Source organism: Pogona vitticeps, chromosome 1 (genome assembly GCF_051106095.1).
Source record: "Pogona vitticeps strain Pit_001003342236 chromosome 1, PviZW2.1, whole genome shotgun sequence".
Lineage (NCBI taxonomy): Eukaryota > Metazoa > Chordata > Lepidosauria > Squamata > Agamidae > Pogona > Pogona vitticeps.
Genome location: NC_135783.1, coordinates 58,729,011 through 58,751,761, shown reverse-complemented (window position 1 = coordinate 58,751,761; position 22,751 = coordinate 58,729,011). Strand labels below are relative to the sequence as shown.

The 22,751-nt window shown below is 41.2% G+C and overlaps 1 protein-coding gene and 1 non-coding gene across 2 annotated transcripts; both read right to left on the bottom strand.

The window, feature by feature from the left end:
- Positions 1 to 12,518: 12,518 nt before the first annotated feature.
- Positions 12,519 to 22,388, bottom strand: TOMM20 (translocase of outer mitochondrial membrane 20). The gene is made up of 5 exons (XM_020786943.3): positions 22,145 to 22,388; positions 20,435 to 20,481; positions 19,843 to 19,924; positions 18,558 to 18,700; positions 12,519 to 12,930 (listed from the first exon to the last, which is right to left on the bottom strand). The coding sequence occupies exons 1-5, from the start codon at positions 22,380 to 22,382 to the stop codon at positions 12,886 to 12,888; spliced, it is 555 nt and encodes a 184-aa protein (XP_020642602.3). The 5' UTR covers positions 22,383 to 22,388; the 3' UTR covers positions 12,519 to 12,885.
- LOC140703629 (small nucleolar RNA SNORA14) lies at positions 21,228 to 21,365 on the bottom strand. Its single transcript, XR_012082931.2, has one exon. It is a non-coding gene; the product is annotated as a small nucleolar RNA SNORA14 (small nucleolar RNA).
- Positions 22,389 to 22,751: the final 363 nt, after the last annotated feature.

Below are 22,751 nucleotides of genomic sequence, written 5' to 3'. Positions count from 1 at the left end.
TGTCATGCACAATTGCTGTGCACTTTGTCCGATTGATGCTGGTGCTGGTGCTGGTGGAAGTGGAGGCTGTGGAAAATATTTTTCAAATACACAGGCCTGGCCTCACGGAGCACTTATTTGTGCCAAGTTTATAAAAAGCAGCTGCAGACAGGGTTGAATGAATGGATTACACTGCTGTCTGCCTTCCAGAATGTGCTTGAGATCACACCCAGTCCCAGAGAGGAAGACCGATTTCCACAAATTTACTTGACATGTGTGTACATGCTCAATAAAGGAGTATAATAACCTCATCTTGTTCTCTCACTCATTTTTACAGTGACTGTGTCTGTGTCATAGTCAGCACTGTTGCTACATAAGAAAAATGTCAGCAAAGCACATTAATCAATGAGCTGTTGGTTTTTTAAAAAAAGAATGAAATGAAGTCCTGCTCCAGTGTCTTTAAAAGCAGTTGAGAAGTGCTGAAATTAAGTAGATGAAGCATAATTCCATGTAACAACTTACCGGCAATATTTCGCAACAGAAAAGGTGTGAGTTAAAAAAATATTTTGGTACCTCAGAGAGGTCTACTTGCTCACAAAATGTATTTTCAGCAACAACAAAAAAACAATCATCTCCATATTCATGAGGTTCTGAAACAAGCTGTAACAAAACAGGATGTGAGAATATATCACACCAGATGGGGACATGATATTCATAGTCTTTGCTTTAGCTCTTATGTAAATCCACTTTGTTTTACACTCTAGGAATGTGGGATCTTGACTTAAAATGCTGAATTTGGGCCCTGCATTTCCACGGGGCCAAAATTTAGGAAGCTACAATCTTCTTCCTGTTCAGCTTACGCACTGACTGGTACTAGCATTGGTCATAGGCTTGCTTTTTTTCAGAGTGTGGAAAAGTGACTTTTTTTGGCTTGTACCTCTTGGAATTGCCCACGTAGCATGTGTAGTCAAAAAGGGTTATTTTTTCCACACTTTCGGGGACCAGCCATGCAACCCCTGAGATTTATTTTACAGCTTTTGAATAATAGCACAACTTAGCCTCCATATCCTGATTTCTTGCTGAAATATGACTGCTGTATGCAACAGGACATGACTTCAGAAAAAGGGTCTTCCCGGCAGACTCTGCTTCCTTTAAATGGAAGGTAATTCATATTATTTATTTTAAGTCGGAGAAGAAGGTATGCTGGGAAAGGTCTATATTTTACATTTAGGAAGATGCTCAGGAAGGAAAGAGAGTGAGAAGCAATAAGTTTTAAAATGGGAGTGCCTACGATTGTTTCCAAAGATAAAGCTACCGTTCTGCTAACTATTGCTGCCCAGTATTTTAATGTTTCAGGACTTGGTGGGGTGTCAAAAATCTTCAGGCAGAGTCTGGTCTAATATTTTGCAGAATGTTGGAAATATCCCCCAGGGATCAGGACAGTGGAAACTGGTAAACCTGTTCAAGCTGCCTAAAAATTCCTGCAGAACAACACAGCTTTTTTTCAGAAAAGAAAGAGCTTAAAAGGCAGGAGGGTCCAGGCAAACTGATGATTGCAGCAGATGGATTTAAAACCCGGCTGCTTTTGAATGGTTTGGAATAACAATGCTGAGAAAGCCAGCATTGCATCAGAAATATCAGTCAAGACAATATTTCCTGGCAATTGTTTTGAGAAAAGCTTTTTCTCAGAACTAATTGCTCCTCAGGGGGTTGCCTTTACCTGTCTCTGAAGGGGGAAATAAGGTGGAATTTTGAGCCACTGTTTCCTACAATAGGCCATAAGACTGGGAAAGGGTCCAAAAGTACATTTGTAATGGATTATCAAACCACTGGATCATCAAATAATTTTCCCCCTCTTTCTTGATGGGTGATAGGTGGAATTATCAATTTGTGGGACATAAATAGGGAGTGTTTTACAGGAAAGAGGTGGGGGGGGGAGGGAGGATTTCATTCATTTCCTGCAAGAGTGCCACATTGCCATCTAGTGGTGATGCTGTAGAAAGCATCCTAACTTGCATGTTTCAGAAGCAATACTGTACTTACATCAAGGCCTTTGTGATGAAACACAGTAGGGTGCTCTTTCAGCAAATCCGGGTATTTACTGAGAATAACAGAAGAGAAATAGTAATTGCCAAAGAAAAATCAAAGTTCCCCTACAGGAGTTTAGCACCCATCACAGAGCTTGGCAAAGTTATTTTATGTACTAGAAGTCAGACCAGAACAGTAACTTTTCCAAGTTCTAATAATATATAAGTATTTGTTACATAAGACACAGCCCATTGTTCCTCTCTAAGGAGGTGACTCAGAGAAAAATTGTTGCTTTTTCCTGATCTCCTGAGATTCAACACCAATAACCTTATACTTAAACAAAAAAGGGCTCAAGGTGACACGGATGATCCAGTGTGTGAGGTAGTTGAACAATTTCAGCAAGAATGGCCTGATGCTGCTATTGTCTTCAGAGATTAGAGATTTGTCTGGGAAGCCACCAGGGCTAGCAAATACTGCTAATCAACTCTTGGAGTTGGGGACTGAACACAAACTATCTGTAAAAACTCTTGACAAGCTGCATGGCAGTTCTGCAGGCATGAATTGAGTCTCAAGAAAGCAAAGGGAGATGCCCCAGTTTGAGAGTGAGAAGAGTTGGCTGGAACTGATTACTTTAAATGTCTGTTTACTGAGTTGAGTCCCAAATTGCACATTATGAAGGAGGATTTTATTCCGGTCCACAGATCTTCCGCTCCCTCAGAACAGTAAGACCCCCCCCCCATCCAGGGGATCTATATTCACTGATTCACTTACAGTATCTGCTGCCTGAAAACACTAAATAAAAAAACAACCCAGAAATAGCGGCCACGTGGTGGCGCTGCGGGCTAAACAGCAGAAGCCTGTGCTGCAGGGGCAGAAGACCAAGCAGTCGTAAGATCGAATCCACGTGACGGAGTGAGCTCCCGCCGCTTGTCCCAGCTCCCGCCAACCTAGCGGTTCGAAAGCATGCAAATGCAAGTAGATAAATAGGGACCACCTCGGTGGGAAGGTAACAGCGTTCCGTGTCTAAGTCGCACTGGCCATGTGACCACGGAAGATTGTCTTCGGGCAAACGCTGGCTCTATGGCTTGGAAACAGGGATGAGCACTGCCCTCTAGAGTCGAACACGACTGGACAAAAATTGTCAAGGGGAACCTTTACCTTTACCTAGAGGGAGACCATGCAATGTATAGCATTTGATACTACCACATTTTTTAGAATCTGCAGTTTCCCTACTGTAGGGGAAAACAGAAAGCTTGGTGGCATAGTTGTCAAATTTACAAGTGAACACAGGAAGTTTGTCATTTTAGCAGCTCTTAAACATAATAATATTATTTTGATCTGGAATGCAAATGTACAACTTTATCATGATATTTATCCTTTAACTTTGCAACAAAATATACCAGTCATTCACAAGCTTCATATATGGTAAAGGAATAATTCTATGAGAAGTTTGTGAACTTTTATCTAATTATCAGATTTAAGTACTTCTCATTCAGTTTTCCTTTTGAGCGTTTTTTCAAATAATGGTCTAATATGGTTCATCAGTGCTGTTGGAGGTGTATAAAAATATTACTGGTATACTACATCCCCCCAAATTTTGCCGTCTCTTTGCTGTTGTCCTTTGGAAGACAGATTGGAACTGCCTACATAAAGGGATGCTTCAGACATATTGTAGAGGGACTTTTTTTGCTATGGTTAGTGTTCTGTTTAATGGTGCCAGTTACATTCCCTCTTCTAAACTTTGCCTTCATCACTATCTGGACTTCTGACTGATTTTCTGTTGGCATCCAAATGACAGCTGTACTCGGGTCAACCCAAGCAAACTGCATATAGGATGCCGGATCTGAAAAGTGGCATCTTTCAATATCAATAGAGTGGGATCTCTGAGTAAACAAAGGTGAATCCAGAGCATTATAAAACATGAAGACCCTGACATATAATTAATGCAAGAAATCTATCACAAAGGGAACTCATCCCCCAAAAGTACGAACTACATTAAGCTCCTGTTCATTTGGTTGCAGGCTCCTATAAATCATATGTACTGATTGCGTTCTCCCCATAAATAAATTCCCAGTATGAAGAAGAGTTTAAACTTTAACAGCAAGTACCTATTTGTAAATTGATTTATTAATAATGTTAAATTAACAGCAGAATCCATAAATAGTCCAAACACACAGCAGATTACTTTTTTTAAGAAATGTTGTTAAAATTATTTGTCTTCAAGGAAGATCTTGCTTGTGAGTGGCCTTAATATAACTGCAAGTGCCCTGGAAAATAGTACTAATAAAAGCTCCACATCAAATTTCACTGCAACAATTCTTCAGTGTATTCAGTGTGATAGATACCTGGAGAGAACTACATCTAGATAAGAAGGACTATTTTCCCAAACATTGTGAACCCTACACAAAAATAGATTATATACTGGTTTCCAAAGTTTGGAAAGCATATTATCAGTCAGGTAGGCACAAAGACTGTGTAGAAGCATATATATCCAGAGAGTATTTATTGAACGGCATAAATGTGTAATAAACCTATTTGCAGATTACATTGCCATTACAGTATCCAAACCAGACATGTCTCAAAAATCCTTGAAGAGTTTGGTCTAGCCTCAGGGTTGATGATTAACCCTAGCAGATCTAAGATTCTAGTACTTAACATGTCTTTCCCTAATAGTCAACATTTATCTGATCTAACAGGTATTTTCACAACCAGCTCCTCAATACTTAAAGCAAAAGCAAAGCAAAGCGTGTTGCTTATGTACCGCCCCATAGTGCTTCAAGCACTCTCTGGGCGGTTTACAAGTTAATTCATTTTACTGACCTCAGAAGGATAGAAGGCTGAGTCAACCTTGAGCCGGCTACCTGGGATTGAACCCCGGGTTGTGAGCACAGTTTTAGCTGCACTACAGCAGTTTAACCACTGTGCCACAAGGAGTCATGGTTCCTTCTCATTTGACTAAAGTTAATACCTTAAACTACAAACCACTGTTACATCTAGAAAAAGGCAAAGGTTCCCCTTGATATTTAGTTCAGTTGTGTCCAACTCTAGGGGGCGGTGCTCATCCCCATTTCCAAGCCATAGAGCCAGCGTTTGTCTGAAGACAGTTTCCGTGGTTACGTGGCCAGCACAAATAGACATGGAACAGCATTACCTTCCCACTGAGGTGGTACCTATTTGTCTACTTGCATTTTTTCATGCTTTCGAACTGTTAGGTTGGCAGGAGCTGGGACAAGCAGTGGGAGCTCACTCCGTCACGTGGATTTGATTTTAAAACTGCTGGTCTTTTGACCTTGCAGCACAGAGGCTTCTGCGGTTTAACCCACAGCACCACCACGTCTCTTTTACACTGTTACATCTAGTTAAACAAAAACTTATACAATGACAAAAACTGTGTCTGTCATTACTGGGATAGACAGGAACAGTTAAAATGTAAATTCTGCCTAGATTAAGTTATTTCTTTCAAGTTCTCTCCAAAAGGTATTAGACATGGCTTTTAAATACTGGCAGACTACCGTGTTTCCCCGAAAATAAGACAGAGTCTTATATTAATTTTTGCTCCACAAAACGCATTAGGAGTTATTTTCAGGGGATGTTTTATTTTTTTTCATGTACAATAATCTATTCAACTACAGCCATGTCATCTTCTGGTTACTGCACAATGGTGGAGGGTGGGGTGTCACTTAACTGGGGCTTATTTTGGGGGTAGGGTTTATATTATGGGCATCCTGAAAAATCATACTAGGTCTTATTTTCAGGTTAGGTCTTAATTTAGGGGAAACAGTGTATATGTATGAATTTTATCTATAGCTCCCAGATATCAAGAGTATTTCATGCAGTGAATTTCCATAATCACAAAAGTGGAGTATTGGGGGCCCCAAATTTTAAAGTCAATTATGTAGCATTCCAGAAAAAAACAAGTACTGTATTTTGTGTACTTCTTGGCTGTCAACCTCCCACATGGCTACCACTGGAAATAAAATCTTAGGATTTGGAAAAATTGAAAGGGCTTTTATTTCTCCCTATAAAAATTTAATTCCATACCGCTGATAACCAATCCACTCCTTCGGAATGTGGTAAAATTAGGAAAGAATGGAAATATTATTTTCTGATCCATCCCCCTTGACCATCTTCCTTTGCCATCCCTTATTGTATGATGTTGACAAATAGACTCAATTTAAATGGTGGAAAGGCTGTAAATAATATCAATTATGTGATCTATATAATTAGCTTTGGCTCCAAATCAGGGGAGCAACTGCTAAATCAAGCAAGTATTAATCTCTCCCTCCTGATTTCAAATATATCGGGTTTTTCATTTTTCTTCTGTTCAAGTAGGCCATTAGACAATCAACTGCTTTTGAAACATTGCTAACCTCAGAAAATAAGCAGCAGAAGCTGGCTCCAAAACTACTAATTGAATCTCACTATGTTTGTAAATTAGGTCCCAACATGGTTTGGGAAAACAATCTGAGGATTACCATATATGTTATAAAAATGGCAGGCTCTATGGAACAAGCTTCCACTCAGACCGTTCGTTCGTTTAGTCGTGTCCGACTCCTCGTAACCCCGTGGACCAGAGCACGCCAGGCCCTCCTGTCTTCCACTGTCTCCCGGAGTTGTGTCAAATTCATGTCGGTTGCTTTGCAGACACTGTCCAGCCACCTCATCCTCGGTCATCCCCTTCTCCTCTTGCCGTCGCACTTTCCTAACATCAAGGTCTTTTCCAAGGAGTCTTCTCTTCTCATGAGATGGCCAAAGTACTGGAGCCTCAGCTTCAGGATCTGTCCTTCCAGTGAGCACTCGGGGTTGATTTCCTTCAAAATGGATAGGTTTGTTCTCCTTGCAGTCCAGGGGATTCTCAAGAGCCTCCTCCAGCACCACAATTCAAAGGCATCAATTCTTCGGCGGTCTGCTTTCTTTATGGTCCAGCTCTCACTTCCATACATCACAACAGGAAAAACCATAGCTTTGACTATTCGGACTTTCATTAGCAAGGTGATGTCTCTGCTTTTTAAGATGCTGTCAAGATTTGTCATTGCTTTCCTCCCAAGAAGCAGGCGTCTTTTAATTTCATGGCTGCTGTCTCCATCTGCAGTGATCATGGAGCCCAGGAAGATAAAATCTGACACTGCCTCCATATCTTCCCCTTGTATTTGCCAGGAGGTGATGGGACCAGTGGCCATGATCTTAGTTTTTTTGATGTTGAGTTTCAGGCCGTTTTTTGCACTCTGCTCTTTCACCCTCATTACAAGGTTCTTTAATTCCTCCTCACTTTCTGTCATCAGAGTGGTATCATCTGCATATTGGAGGTTGTTGATATTTCTTCTGGCAATCTTAATTCTGGTTTGGGATTCCTCCAGTCCAGCCTTCCACATGATGTATTCTGCTTATAAGTTAAATAAGCAGGGAGACAATATACAGCCTTGTCGTACTCCTTTCCCAATTTTGAACCAATCAGTTGTTCCATATCCAGTTCTAACTGTTGCTTCCTGTCCCACATATAGGTTTCTCAGGAGATAGATAAGGTGGTCAGGCACTCCCATTTCTTTAAGAACTTGCCATAGTTTGCTGTGGTCGACACAAAGGCTTTTGCATAGTCAATGAAGCAGAAGTAGATATTTTTCTGGAACTCTCTGGCTTTTTCCATAATCCAGCGCAGGTTAGCAATTTGGTCTCTAGTTCCTCTGCCTCTTCAGAATCCAGCTTGCACTTCTGGGAGTTCTCGGTCCACATACTGCTGAAGCCTACCTTGGAGGATTTTGAGCATAACCTTGCTAGCATGTGAAATGAGTGCGATTGTCCGGTAGTTGGAGCATTCTTTGGCACTGCCTTTCTTTGGGATTGGGATGTAGACTGATCTTTTCCAATCCTCTGGCCACTGATGGGTTTTCCAAACCTGCTGGCATATTGAATGTAGCACCTTAACAGCATCATCTTTCAAGATTTTAAATAGTTCAACTGGAATGCCATCACCTCCACTGGCCTTGTTGTTAGACAAACTTTCTAAGGCCCACTTGACTTCACTCTCCAGGATGTCTGGCTCAAGGTCAGCAACTATATTGTCTGGGTTGTCCGGGATATCCAAATCTTTCTGATATAATTCCTCTGTGTATTCTTGCCACCTCTTCTTGATGTCTTCTGCTTCTGTTAGGTCCCTCCCATTTTTGTCCTTTATCATGTCCATCTTTGCGCAAAACGTTCCTCCAATATCTCCAATTTTCCTGAACAGATCTCTAGTTTTTCCTTTTCTGTTATTTTCCTCTATTTCTTTGCATTGTTCATTTAAGAAGGCCCTCTTGTCTCTCCTTGCTATTCTTTGGAAGTCTGCATTCAATTTTCTGTAACTTTCCCTATCTCCCTTGCACTTTGCTTCCCTTCTCCTCTCTGCTATTTCTAAGGCCTCGTTGGACAGCCACTTTGCTTTCTTGCATTTCCTTTTCTTTGGGATGGTTTTTGTTGCTGCCTCCTGGACAATGTTACGAGCCTCTATCCAAAGTTCTTCAGGCACTCTGTCCACCAAATCTAGTTCCTTAAATCTGTTCTTTACTTCCACTGTGTATTCATAAGGGATTTGGTTTAGGTTATACCTGAGTGGCCCAGTGGTTTTTCCTACTCTCTTCAGTCTAAGCTTGAATTTTGCTATGAGAAACTGATGATCAGAGCCGCAGTCAGCTCAGACCAATCTTCTCCAAATTAAGGAACATTCTATCAAGCTTATGTACAGATAGTATTTTACCTCACTCCACTAAAGCTGTAACAACAAAGAAATCAGCTCAACCTGTAGGAAGAATATTGGTGGATATGCCCTCCAGCTGTTCTGGTTCAGGATTTTTATAGAAATAGAAAAAAAATTACAGAGCAAAAAAGCACCAGATCACCAGATCTAGCACTTCTGACCTTATTTTCAGGAAACAACAAGCAGCTAACTCATAAACACTTGATTGACTTTTTCTGTATGGCAGCACATTTGGAAATTATACAAACTGATAGGCAATTTGTAATTTAACTTTACATGTGTGGAGAAATAAAATATGGCATATTGCCCTAATGAAGAAAGTAACTCATCAAATCAGATTACTTAAACAACTACACTCCCAAGATGATTTTTTTCAACACTTGGTTTTTTATTTATTATGTAAATAATAATGACAAGCCTCATTTTCCACTAGCCTACCATGTCAGTCTTTGGTGCAATATTCTAATCTGATCTAGATTGTAATGGTGTGAAGTCACAGAGATTATACATTCCTGATGAAAGAGTTGTACTATTATTTTGTTGTTTTTCCATGTTTTAATAAAGTAAAAAGAAATTGAATGAAAAGGCAGTTTTGTTTTTAGCTCTTTTTAACAAGTTATGGGATCAGATGAGTTTAAGGAAAGCAGCTTTGAGTTCCAGTTAGGTGAGAAAAATGTTTAATAAAGGATTCTCACTTCTGACAGTTGGAATGGAAGATTTATGAACTTCAATAGAGGAAGTATAAATGATATTGCTGTAATGAAATGCTGATATCACTCTCCAAATATGGTTCTGTTCTGAAATAGATGCAGCAATAAATACTGGTTACATATTTGAGAGCTTTCAAACTGTGTCTTGTAGAGCCACCTGGATAATTCTGTCATCACAGCCCCTGAATTATGAGATGAAAACCATCAAAGGGAAAATCAGGTTAATTAGTCATATATTGTTCATAAATTGTTATTCTGTTATACTGGATCATATGGTTGGCATCTGTTACAGACGATGAGCCATTATTTAGAAACTGATGTAAATATGTTGTTAACTAGACACCTCACTTCTCCCCACCCCATTGGTAAGCTGCTACTTACTTGGAATTTTAAAAAACCCAAAATACATAGGTATTATCTTTATTAGAATCAAGCTGGGTGGTAAAAAATCAGGGTAGCAGTGCCTACTGAAATACATGGCCAGATGTTTGAAATCATAGAGAACTCCAGTTGAGGTTCCACATTGCCAAGAAAAACTTGATGGGCCAGTCATGACAAAGCCCACTGGGGAAGGAAGAAGGATGGAGATTCACATTCTACAAAGACAACAATCTCTAGGTGGCATATCTGCAAGACTGTTTCACTAACCAAGCTCCATCTTCCAACTTGGGACTTTTGTCTGAATGCAGTTGTCCATGATCAGTGAGGGAAGAATTCCTGCTTTTAGTTGGAATCCTATGTTCATTGAAAAGCAGGTTCCACCTCTTTTCCCAGTGGCACTGAACTGCAAAACATGTTACAATTTTTAAAAAAATTGTACAATTTTTTTAAAAATCTTCCTTACAATTTTTTAAAAAATTGTAAGGAAGAGAATGCCTCTCGTCTCCCTTCTGCCTGGGCCAATTAAGTAGTTCTCTATCATTAGACAATTGCAGATGTGTATATGTAAGCTTCAGTTGAGGAACACACAATAGCTCCCACAACACTATCACATAGTTCTCATACCACCACAAATATGACAGAGTAGACAAAATGATGAGTGCTTATTGGTTGTTTTTAAACAAAGGTGATTCTCTAATAGAGTACTGGATTTTTAAGTGTGTTCCAAATTTATGACACAAACTCAGTAGGACGTGCTCAATCTGCAAAGATCTGGTAAACTGCCCATGATGTCTTGTGCCATAATGACAAATACTGGGTCAGAAGTCAAGTGAGACTTACATTGCTGTTTAATTCTGGTGAAATTGCATTCAAAACTATAGATATTGAGGTATTGCAACTCAATAAACCATGACTGCCAAAAACCCAGCAGGGCAACAACTTTCAGTCTTACAAAGGATTTCATAGGTGAGAGTCTCTGTCTTACAAAGGATTTCATAGGTGAGTGTCTCTGTCTTTTATAACTTCAGCTCAGCACGACTAGGTTTTCAAGATGTATACAACACTTTTGATGTCTGTTCCACAAGAATCAATTGTTTTGCCTTACTGCAACTTAAGTTCCTATACAGAAAATTAGTAATCTATCAAGTTATCTACAGAAGAATGCAGAGTTTCTTGTATAAGATTAGTGTGCAAGAACTATAGGAAGTTTGATGGTGGCTAATAAAGCAATCAAACCAAAGAAAGGAAATCACTTGGGTCCCCACCATGGGTGAAAAGCGGCATATGAATAAAACACATAAATAAAATGGGACTCATGACACTCACAGGCTGGCAAAAGAAGGAGCTAATGTCAGAGTAACAACAATTAACCGGAAGGGCTGTAAAGAAATGAAGCAGCTGGTTGCAGGGAAAAATTGAAAACAACTCCAGAGGAACAAGGGACATAGAAAGATAATACCATAACCTATAGGAGGCAGATAGAAAGAAAATGCGCTCTCAGACCAGGGAGGAAAACATCTGTACCTGACAAAAAGGAAAATGGATTGAAATACAGACTTATGGTGGTAGTATTGGGGGAAGAGAAAGCTGGTCTGTTATAGTCTAGAGAAACATTTGCATACACTGCAGAAAACTTTACAACTTTAAGGTTTCTGTGCTCATCCTCACAGTGTGTTGCTGTAGAAGTATTAAAAATGGAGAAGTGGACTATAGGGGGATTCAGGTTTTGCACCCTTGTAAGCAGATTGTTTCTCTGAATTAAACTGGTCTACATTTAGAACTTCCTTCTTTGAATAAGGCTGTTCTACTTGAAGCAGAATCCAATGTCACAAGAGTTGAAACCTTTTCTGCTCCTCTTCTGCCACCTGCAGGCCAACACTCTGCTTCAAAGGGCCCACCAATGGATGCAGCTGTAGAGGCTTTACTGAATTCTCCCCTTTCTTCCATTACTCCCTATAAGTTGTCCTAGGGTCTTTGAATCTAAGTAGTGTGCGAAATAAAAATGAAGAAAATAACGCCTACAGTGGTACCTCGCTAGACAACAACCTCGCAAAACGATGAATCTGCATGACGATGAGGTTTTGCAATCGCTATAGCAATTCGCAAAACAGTGATTCCAATGGGTGATTTTTGCTGGACGATGTTTGGGTCCCTGCTTCGCAAACCGATTTTCATAAGACAACGATTTTGCCACTGATCGGGGCTTCGCAAAACGGGTGTTTTCGGGACTGATGCTTCGCAGGGCAGCAATTTTAACAGCTGATCAGCGCTTTGCAAAATGGCTTCCCTATGGGCAGTCTTCACAGAACGATGGTTTTTCCCACTGGAACGCATTAAACGAGTTGCTCATCTTTTGGGCTAAGTTTTCGCAAGATGATGTTTTCACTAAACAGCGATTTCTATGGAATGGATTATTGTCATCATGTGGGGCACCACTGTACTGACATTTCCACAAGTGAACTGTTTCTTTCAAATAATAACTATGTAAAACTTCCAGAACACTTATATGCCTATTTGTTTATTTATGAGCTATAGTTTGATGTGGATTCCTGCAGTGAGCAGAGTGTTGGGACTTGATGGCTTTATAGACTCCTTCCAACTCCATTATCCTATGACTATGCTGAATTTGGCAAACATTCCTTACTATACCTCTTTGATACTTGAATGAACACATACACATACAGAAGCACAGATAAATTTTTAATGCCTTAGCTTTGTGTTTTTCAAAAATGAGCATGGGATATTTTATGTTGTAGCTTTACATCTTTTATATGTACAATGTTACAACTGTATAGGTAATAAATGACATGATATCTTTTACAACTCAATATGATGTATTTATAAAATGAATTTATCAAAATACGCTTTGCACTAGATAATAAATAAAGTCCAGGCAAACCAACCTTCTCAAAGTTGACATTAACTCTGGTAGGTTTAAATGTTGTTTACAGTCCATTATGACTACTATGCTTACTCCTTTACCCTGATCCCCCCACCCCCCACAATGCTCATCTTTTGGGCTAAGGATTCACTTGCTGTTCCTGCTGAAATTTCTCATTCCACATCATCTTCAGCCAAGGACTGTGCACTTACAATTCTCTGTAAAATAAAATATTTGAACAATCTGAGAGTGATATAATGGACAGTATACTCCTCTTGCCAATGAACTATTGAAATAAATGAAACCTGCACAACTAAACTTTGATTCCCAATCCGCTCTGAAAAGAGAGAAATAAACAGTCCCCAAGTACAATGAAGAGGATTCAAACAAGCAAATAATCAAAACATTTAAACAAAAAAGTAATAAAAACATGAAGTTCTGCAATATTTGTTCACGCCAAAACATAATTAAATAGGATCAAGTAGCCCCTTTCCCCATTGTCTTTATTGCTGAGATGTTACTAATACTTAATAGTTTTAAATTCAATGGATTAAAAAATATTAAGAGTTGTTAACTGTGCACATACACCTGAAAAGAAAGTACCACAATAGCTCTTTGACTGTTCTACTGATGCAGTTCTTCATTCTTAGCAAACCCTTGTTTTAATCTTGTTGCTTGATGTACTCAGGCACATAACTACAAATCTGCTTTGACACTATCCAAAACAGACTGCATCCAGTCGTGTTTTTCTGAAGGAGAGATTCTTGTTATTCCCCTCCTCCCAGCAGTTCTCCCCATTTTGCTGTAACTATATAGAGCTAATTGGGTGTCTTTGGGGATCACAGAAGAAAGGAGGAAATGTGGGCAAAATAAGCCTTCTATTTCTGGAAGCCCAAGCCAGAATATTTTGTGAACAGAGGTATACCACTCAACCCAGAACAGTAGCTCATTTGCGTGCTGCAAACAGCAGGAATGATTGTAAATAGAGAAAGATGAGTTTGCAGTGACATATTTTAAGATTTTAGAAGACTCTACCTGTAGCTTATGATGCTGCCACTTGTGGTTGCATTACTTTAAAATAAGAACTCAGATGATATGAAATGTGCAGAGATTTTCTACTTATACCTGATGCAATAACAAGGTTTAACATTAAATTACCATTTTCCAAATAAATTCCTTATTAGAGATGGGGACAAACCACAGTTCAGTGCTTCGGCCCAATTCAGCACCACACCTGCACAGGTGTTATGCGGGTGCCGCGCACTCCCCTCTTCCTCCTCCACTGTGCACTTGCTCATTCCCCAGATAATGCATGCTTCCCTCCCCACCTTCTCAGTGCAACTGCCCACTTGCTGATCATTGCACGCATTTCCCTCTTCCACTTCCTCCAGGGGCTGCCCACGCAAAGGCAGCACTGCAGGCTTCCCTGCCCCATCTCCTCGTCTGAGTAAGTGACCGTTGGAAGACACAGAGAAGGGGAGTGCACGAGTGAGCAGTCATGCTGGTGAGGAAAGAAGTGTGCATCACCCAGGGAATGAGCAAGTGCACAGAGAAGGCAGGAGGAGGGAGTGTGCGGCGCCCACATGACGCCTGTGTGGGAGCAGGACTGAACTGGGCTGAACTGCAGTTCATGCTCATCTCTATTCCTTATACTATGCCTGAACACATCACAGCTGATTAAGGTTCGTAATTCTGCCATCAATGCCCTTCAGGGCTTTGGGAATTCCTTATCAATCATTGCCAATTTCTAGTCAACTTATACCCTTATCTGACAGTACACAGTATTTACTCACAAGTTCACTTATTCCCAAATAAATGTACAGAGTCTGAAATCCTGTTTGGTGAGTTCCACCTACATACCTTCCACCTACATAAGGGGAATAATGTCAACAGCAGATTGCCACTGACTATACTCTTTTTTTCATTGTGAGGTCCAAGCAACTACATTTCATTGTATGCAAGCCTCATCCCCTCCATAGTTAAAAAAAAAACTTCTTAATCAGCAATAACCTGCTGTTGTCAATGACATCATTTCTGTTGCTTGAGCAAAGCTGTGCAACAGGATTTTCGCCACAGGAATATAAACCCTCGCTGAGGCACTAGATTAAACCTGTGTGAAAACTAATTTCTATTAATTTTCATATCATGTCCATTGACAAAAGCTTTTGTTTAGCTTTGAGGTTAAGATGGTCAGCTAGAAACACAAAGGTAATGTTTCAATAAAAACTGATAAGACACATGTGATTATTGAAGATAAACTCTGTTGGTTGTGTGGAACTAAGCTAAACACAGTGAGAAGGGGTTAAGGAAGTAATCCCAAACATTATATTCCAGTATAACAAAAACTTAGTAGAATGACCCAGATGACTGGAATTTGGATGCCAATGGATATCAGTACAAAGATGTACTAGTAATAGGAAATCCTTTCTCTTCTTTCTCAAGTTGCACAAAGACAAATTTTGGTTGAATATGATGAAAAAGTTCCCAACTGTTACAGCAGTATAGTAATGGAAACAATTCTTTTGGGAGGTGGTGAGCACTCTAATGCTGGAGACATTCAAGGGAAAATTAGACAACTATCTGTCAGATATCCTTCGATTTGGATTCTTATGTTCAGCAGGGGGTTGAACTGGATGGTCTTATAGGCCCATTCCTACTCCATTTTTCTTTAATATTATATTAAAAGTATATGAACTCTGTTTTCTGTTCCAGTTATAACTGCTTCTCCACTGTAACGTCAGAGTGGTTCAAATGATAAAGGAATTCTCTCTCTTCATTTATAACCACAACAAAAATTCACACACCATTATATTATAAAAACACCTCTCTGTACGTACAAGAACTGCCACTTCTTACCACATCCAGCACAAATGTATTTTGATCATGACCTTTACAAAAAGGGAAGTTCGCTGTTACAACAACAAATCCCCAAAATACATGGCACAGAGAGGAAATCGACAGATTACTGTTTGTTTTCTATTGACACATACAAGCGAAAGGCAGAAGACAAATGGCACATCCTGAAGTTCCCACTGGCATTTAATGGGTCCCCACAATAATTTTTGGACACACTCCAGTCTGGATGGTTGGGGCATGCCCAAAACTCACAGAATGGCGCTTGCTAACTGTCAGCAAGAAGTGGCTCCAATTTACACAATTTGCCAAAACTGCAGAGTGGGTCTAAATTTAAATTAAGTGATGGAATAACAATGATGTTCTAGACCTATGGCTGTTGGTAGGAAAAACTATTTGCCATCAAGATGCTCTGACTGACCCATTACAATCTGTTCCATTCCTGGATTTCATCTAAGGAGAAATACTTGTGGTAAGCAGTTACCATTTACTGACTCCACTGACGAGCTCATGAAAGCCAGACAAGACATCAGGATTTTTGTGAGATAATCTGTTTTTCATCTTCTAGGGTGTAAAATTTACATTTAAGGGCTGAGATGTACTGAAATATGAACTGTGAGAATAACTAATTACTATATCACTCTAGAGCAGGGGTCTCCAAACTTTTCAGTGCAAGGGCCACACCATATATGTTCTACATTTCCGAGGGCCAAAGGAGCATGCACACGTACACATGCTCACACAGGCTGAAGGGAACGAATCTGAGCCTGCGAACCTGAGCCTGCAATGTCCGCCTGGATAAAAAGGCAAGTCTGGCTGGATGTGGCCCGCGGGCCATAGTTTGGAGACCCCTGCGCTAGAGGGTTATGTACAGCTTGCCAAAACTTGACTCTCTCAGTGCAGCCTAACACCAAGGGCAAATTCTGGTGCTCATCCTTGGACCTGTGCTTCTTACAGAACTCTTCAGTTTTAGTTCTACTGTTGAACACTGATGTTCAAATATTCAGATAGGGTTTATGGCCCCACTTAGTCCTTGGTCACAAGGACACTAAGAAAAAACACAGGAGGGAAAGCCTGCCCAAATATCCAGTTTTTAAGTTTATTTCTGAAAACACCCAGAGAGGGAGCCAGGCGGACCGCCACTGGCAAATTGTTCCAAAGGCAAGGGGCCACTGCCAAGAAGACCCAGTTTCTTGTTCTTTCCTTCCAGACCTCCAGCCTGGCTAGAACGAGTAACTCTGGTAGAAATGGGCGGGAGAAGGCGCTCTGCCAGATATCGAGGTCCTAAACTGTTTTGGGCTTTATATGCAATCACAAGAACTTTGAAATCAATGCAGAAACGAATGGTCAGCTAATGCAAGGCGGCCAGAGGTGGGGGGAATATCATGGTACTTTTTCACCCCAGTAAGAAGTCTGGCCGCCACATTCTGTACCATCTGAAGTTTCCACGTCAGTCTGAAAGGCAGCCCCACGTAAAGCACATTACAGTAGTCTAATCTTGAGACTACAAGCTCACGGACCAAAGTGGTGAGTGCCCCCACATCAAGATAGGGATGCAGCTGGGCAATCCGCCAAAGGTGGGAATGTGTGGAACCGACCACTAATGACACCAGGGTCTCCATGGTGAGCACCAAACCCAGATGTACACCTAAACTGCAAGCTTCACTCTTAGTGGTAAGAGTCACCCTCCCCCCAAGATAGGGAGTTTCCCAGACCACTGATGTCTGGGAAGTCCACCCAAAGGACCTCCGTCTTGCCCAGATTCAGCCTCAGTCCATTGACCTGCATTCACTGCTGAACAGCCTCCAGGCAGCACTCAAGGGATGAAACCCATCGGCCTCCCTCAGTAGGTCATCAAACAGGATGACCAATGCTGTTTCCATGCCGTGGCATGGCCTTAAGCCCAACTGGAATGAATCCAGGACACTGGTTTCATCCAGAAGAGCCTGCAGCTAGCTAATCGGCCACCACCCTCTCAACTACCTTGGTGAGGAACGAAACATTGGCGATGGGCCTATAATTACCAATATTATCTTCCACCAAGCTCAGTTTCTTCCTAAAGGGCCTAATGAGTGTCTCCTTGAGGGCAAGGGGAATCTTGCCCTCCTGGAGAGACCCATTAATTATTGCCGTAGCCCATTCAGATGTTATAGGCCTGGCTGTTTTGATTAGCCAGGCTGGGCAAGGGTCAAGGGAGGTGGTGGCAGCGCGACAGCGGTCAAGCACTCTTTCCACCATGTCTGACCACCATGCTTTTCACCCTGAACTTTCTACAAAAACAGAAACACTAAATCAGAAATGTTTACTTGCCTCCTCTGATTAGAACACACGTCTAAGCTTAAATCTTGCTAGTGCATCTCAACATGTAGAATTTAGACACTGTCGTAATATCAGAAGCTGCCATGTTCCAAAATGCAGTGTTCCAATCCTGTGCACACTTATTAGGGATTAACTGTGCTGAAGTCTGTATAACTTGGTAAACATGCAAAGAATCAATTTGTAAAGGGACAGTCATGATAGTTTATTGAAGCAAAAATAACCAGCCTTAAAATACAATGGTTTGTTTGTGGGAACACAAGAAACAAAATGCTAATGTAAGTGGCGCCTTTTCACAGTGCAAGGAGAGTCTAGCACAAGGTATTCCAGTTGCATAAATGTCAAAGTATTTTGCTTGCATAAGCAACACCAGAAGAGATATATCACTTTTCCCACAGATAGTATGCGTTGCCACCCAATCTATTCCAGAGCTCTGGTAGCAGGCATTTTCATTTCACTAACCTACATTTTTGCTCTGTTAGGTTCATACTAGATTTTGACTGTGGCATCTTAAAGGTTAATCGATATACTGTAACCAAGCCTCATCAAATGCAGCCCACTTACTCAAATGCATGAATCCTTGTGCAGAATCAACAAACTATGGGATCCAGCGGCAGATAACACAGATTTTTCTTTCAAAGTGCAAAGCGCAAGTGACAAAATTAGTTTTTCATACCTGGCTAATTGTTGGGAGTTTAGTAAGAAGCATCTGGAAAACTGGTGGTGGAAGAGTCTGCTGTAGCACTTGTAGTAACTGCTGTGGCTGTCCACACACAGCAATGGCATTTGTCAAATGATCGACACCCTTTTCGTACTCTCCTGCATGTACAAAAATTAAATATATCATATTAGCTTTGAAAACAGGTATTTTTTATTTCAAGTTAACAGAATTATTTCAAGCAGTGACTGAAATGTCACTAGGCTACATTGCTTTCCCCATACATGTATCAACAGGAAAAAATATTTTTATTTTTTATATTATATATATATTTATATATACTATTTCACACACACACACACACACACACACACACACACACACACACACACACACACACACACACACACACACACACACACACACACACACACACAAAAAACTTGTATCCAAAGTACAAGTCACTGCCTTGGAACGTCCAAGCTGCATTTGTTTCCAATTTTGTTAGTAAAACTTGGCTTTGTATTTTATATTTTTCAAAAAGAACTGAAATCTATGTCTGAATGTAGTAATCTCTGTCAGAAAAATAGCATACTTGTTCCTTGATGCAGTTGCTCCTAAGGAAAAAAATGAGTAGAAATAATTCTTAATGGCCATTTCAATAATTAATGGCCATTGTAATGACCATCAACTTTGAGACCATATCCTTGGCTTGTCTGGATGGCTACAAATCTACCAAGGAGCTCTGGTAAAATGTACTCATTACTGCTACAACAGAAATTGCCAAGTAAAAGGAAATTTATGGAAGGCCCTCTCATGTGAGGGACTGTTTAGAGAAGACATGGAGTAATTTATATATGGTGAAACTGACCCACATAAGACTTAAGGAAAGCAGGAAGGAACCACTAAAATGTGAGAATGCTTACTTCATTTGGTATGAAGATGAGCAGGCGCTATAGGCAGAATAAAATATTATTTTACAAGGAATTCATACTATTCTTAATTCATTACTTACTATCATATTCCTAAGGCAGGACAGTTAGGGCAATACTATCATGATAAAATTATTGTTTAATAATTCAGAATTCTGACTCTTAAAACAGCAGCTCCAAATTTAATTCAGTTACAATCCTACACACACATGGGTGTAAGCCCTGCTGAACTCTGAGGCCTATGATATGCACAAAGCTAAGTTATAAAGGGTGAGCAGATTCTCTAGCTTCACGTGAAGATTTCAAGAATTAATATGCTTTCTACTGCAACCCCTTTCACTCCCCAACCCCTTAGCAAAATCTGCAATAACCTTGAGCAAGTAGTTCTTCGCCCAGCTGTATTTCTTCAAGGAAGAATTTCTGTACTGCTTCAGCATCTTTTAAATCAGGCAACTGTAACAACAACAGTTATCCAATCAACCATTTAGAAGTCATAACAACTCCCGCGTACAGAAACATTTTATAAATGCAATACTGAAATATCTGTATGCTTCAAGGTCTGTAATATTAAAATATCTCTGTAAGATGTTTATCTCCATCATTTCATCAATTTACGAGCACATGAATTTGTTAGGGAAATGAACTGCAAATTATAAAACTTTATAACCACAAAATACTGTAATTATTACACTCTTGGATCCAGAGAACTGATTATGAAATCTGGTCCCTAAATGGCATTGGCAGTTAAAAGAATGATTATTGAAAAACAGACAGAAGAACCATTCTGCATGTAGCCTAAGGAGGTATCATCTTCCATTTGCACTTCTTCAGATCAAACCAAAATAATGCATCCTGAAACAACTGCCTAGCATAACAAGTTCAAGCAAAAGGCCATGTTGAAAAGAGTTCTGCATATCATAATAAAAGACAAAAACTGTACTAAATACAACAGGATATTAATACCTTGGAAAGTCCTGCTCTTTCTTTGGCAAGCTTCTGTTTCTTCCTTCCTATGGATTAAATACAGTACATGCTTCGATTTTTGTATTCTACAGCAGTTCTTAGATTTGATAAGGATACTCTGATTTCCAAACTATAATACTGTTTGCCTTCCAAAATATATTTCAGAAGACACTGTGAAATGTCCTACGGAAATGAAACATATGAAGGTTGATGACCAACACCAAATCTGCTCTATATCTGGATAATTAGGAGTTTACAGAGACCTATACTTTTGCATACAGTGGAGTGAATACAAAGGTACTGCAAAATGACATCCAATCCTACATGAAAATACATTTCAGAGGCAAAGTTGCTGGGAAACTTCTAAACAGCAGCAAGACCACCAGCAAGCCAGAGGCTTTAGCTGTGTGTGCCAACTGGCCAATTTTTAGCTGCTACACCTATGAGAAGCATTCCCTTACGCCTGTGTGAGAATATCAGGCAACTTGGGGGGGGGGGGGTCAGGGAAGGCAGGCTAGATCACTTGTTTTTTACAGGCCCTATTAAACTAGGGGCAGTGCGGCAAAACTAATAAGGCAGCAGAAAGGAATAGTTCTAATGGTATCTCTTGACTTTCCCACAATCAAAATGCATACCAAACACTGGACACTATTAAAATGTGTCATAAATTGCCTTGAAGCTGTAATTACATTCTTTGAACCCTCAAAAAGCTATCACCTCAAATCTCAGAGCACCATAACGCTACAAAAATTAGTCTACATAAGCATGTCTTTTAAAGAAAGGATCAGCTCACTTTTGTTGAAGAGGTGAAATAATGCAGGACAAGGAAAGAATGTCTTGCATTTTGGATAATTCTACATTTTTTCTTTTGCATTCATCCTTATCCTGGAAGTTATAATCACAACAGTACCAGGAGGGTCTGAGAATGCATTTCATAACGCCCTGAGAAATCCACTTGCATTGTAAATGTCGTGAATGTCTAATTCCACTAGGTATTATCACACAATACACAGTGGCAGACTAGTGTACACCATTAGACTAACCCAAAGCAGAGGCAGCAGGCTCCTAGGCAGTAATAGCTACAGAACCGTGAACACGTTTCTGGAGGAACATGATATATCCAGAATGTATGTATACGTTCACACATTTAGAAAAACGTGCACAGCAGTCCTCATGTACGTGTATGCCAACCAAAAGAAAACAGGGGCTGCTGGCCATTTTTAAGGGAAGGGAGCCTGGATGGTGGATGAAACAAAAGCGACCGCCCGTCTCCGGCAAGCAATCAAAATGCCACTGGAAACAAGTAAGTACACAGGCGGCGCGGCTTGCCCTGCAGGCTCTCCCCCCCCAAAAAAACTTACCAAACCGGACCCAACGCTGGCAGGGACCCTGGCAAGGGAGGAAGCACAAGGACCCTCAAGGGCAGATCTCCGGCGAGCCTCCTCCACTTCCTGCAGGGATTCCCCCACCCCTTATGTCCCAACCAGGGGCAAGAAGCAGGGGGGAGGAGGGGAGCCAGCCTGCAAGGCGACCTTCGCCCAGCCGACGAGCCGTGGAGGAAGGAAGGGAGGAAGGAAAGAAGGAAGGACGGGGCGAGGAGGGCAAGGCAGGCCAAAGGGGCCCGTCAAGAAGGACGGGGCGCCCGAAGGGGAAGCAGGGGAATCTCGCAGGCGGCTGGAGGCGCACGAGGGGGGCGGCCGAGAGACTCACGTTCCCGCAGCCGGTTCTTGAAATTGGGGTCGCTCCTCCTCTTGCGGTCAAAGTAGATGCAGTACCCGATGAAGAGAGCCCCACAAACCCCGGCCGCGATGGCGCTGGTCTTGCCCCCCATCATCATCCTGCCTCCGGAGCCCGCCGTACACTTCACAGGCACCTTGGAGCGGGCAGAGCAGAAGAGGAAGGTCCCACCCTCCGCTCCGCACACGCTGAGGCGGGCGGCCAACGTCATCACCCGGCGACGCCAAACCGCATGCTAAACCCGAGGCAAACATTTGTGGCAAACCTTTGAGTGCCTTTCTATTGCGCGTGCGCGGCCGATGGCTTTGCACGCGGCTCCCATTCATCCTATTGCGTCCTCCTAAGCAGGGCGCCTGTGTGAGAAGTTCGCGCCGCGCGCTTCCCCCCCCCCCCACCTCTCTCCGGACGTGGAGTCTGTCACGTTTGTTTTGAGCTTTGTCGAACCGGAACGTGCGCGTCCGGAATGAAGCTTTTGAACCGAATGGTCTTTGCCCGAGACATCCACGGGGCTGCTAATTATAGAAAACCCAGTCCTAAAAAGGGCGCATGTACAGTGTGATGAGCCTCAGGATGGGAATGC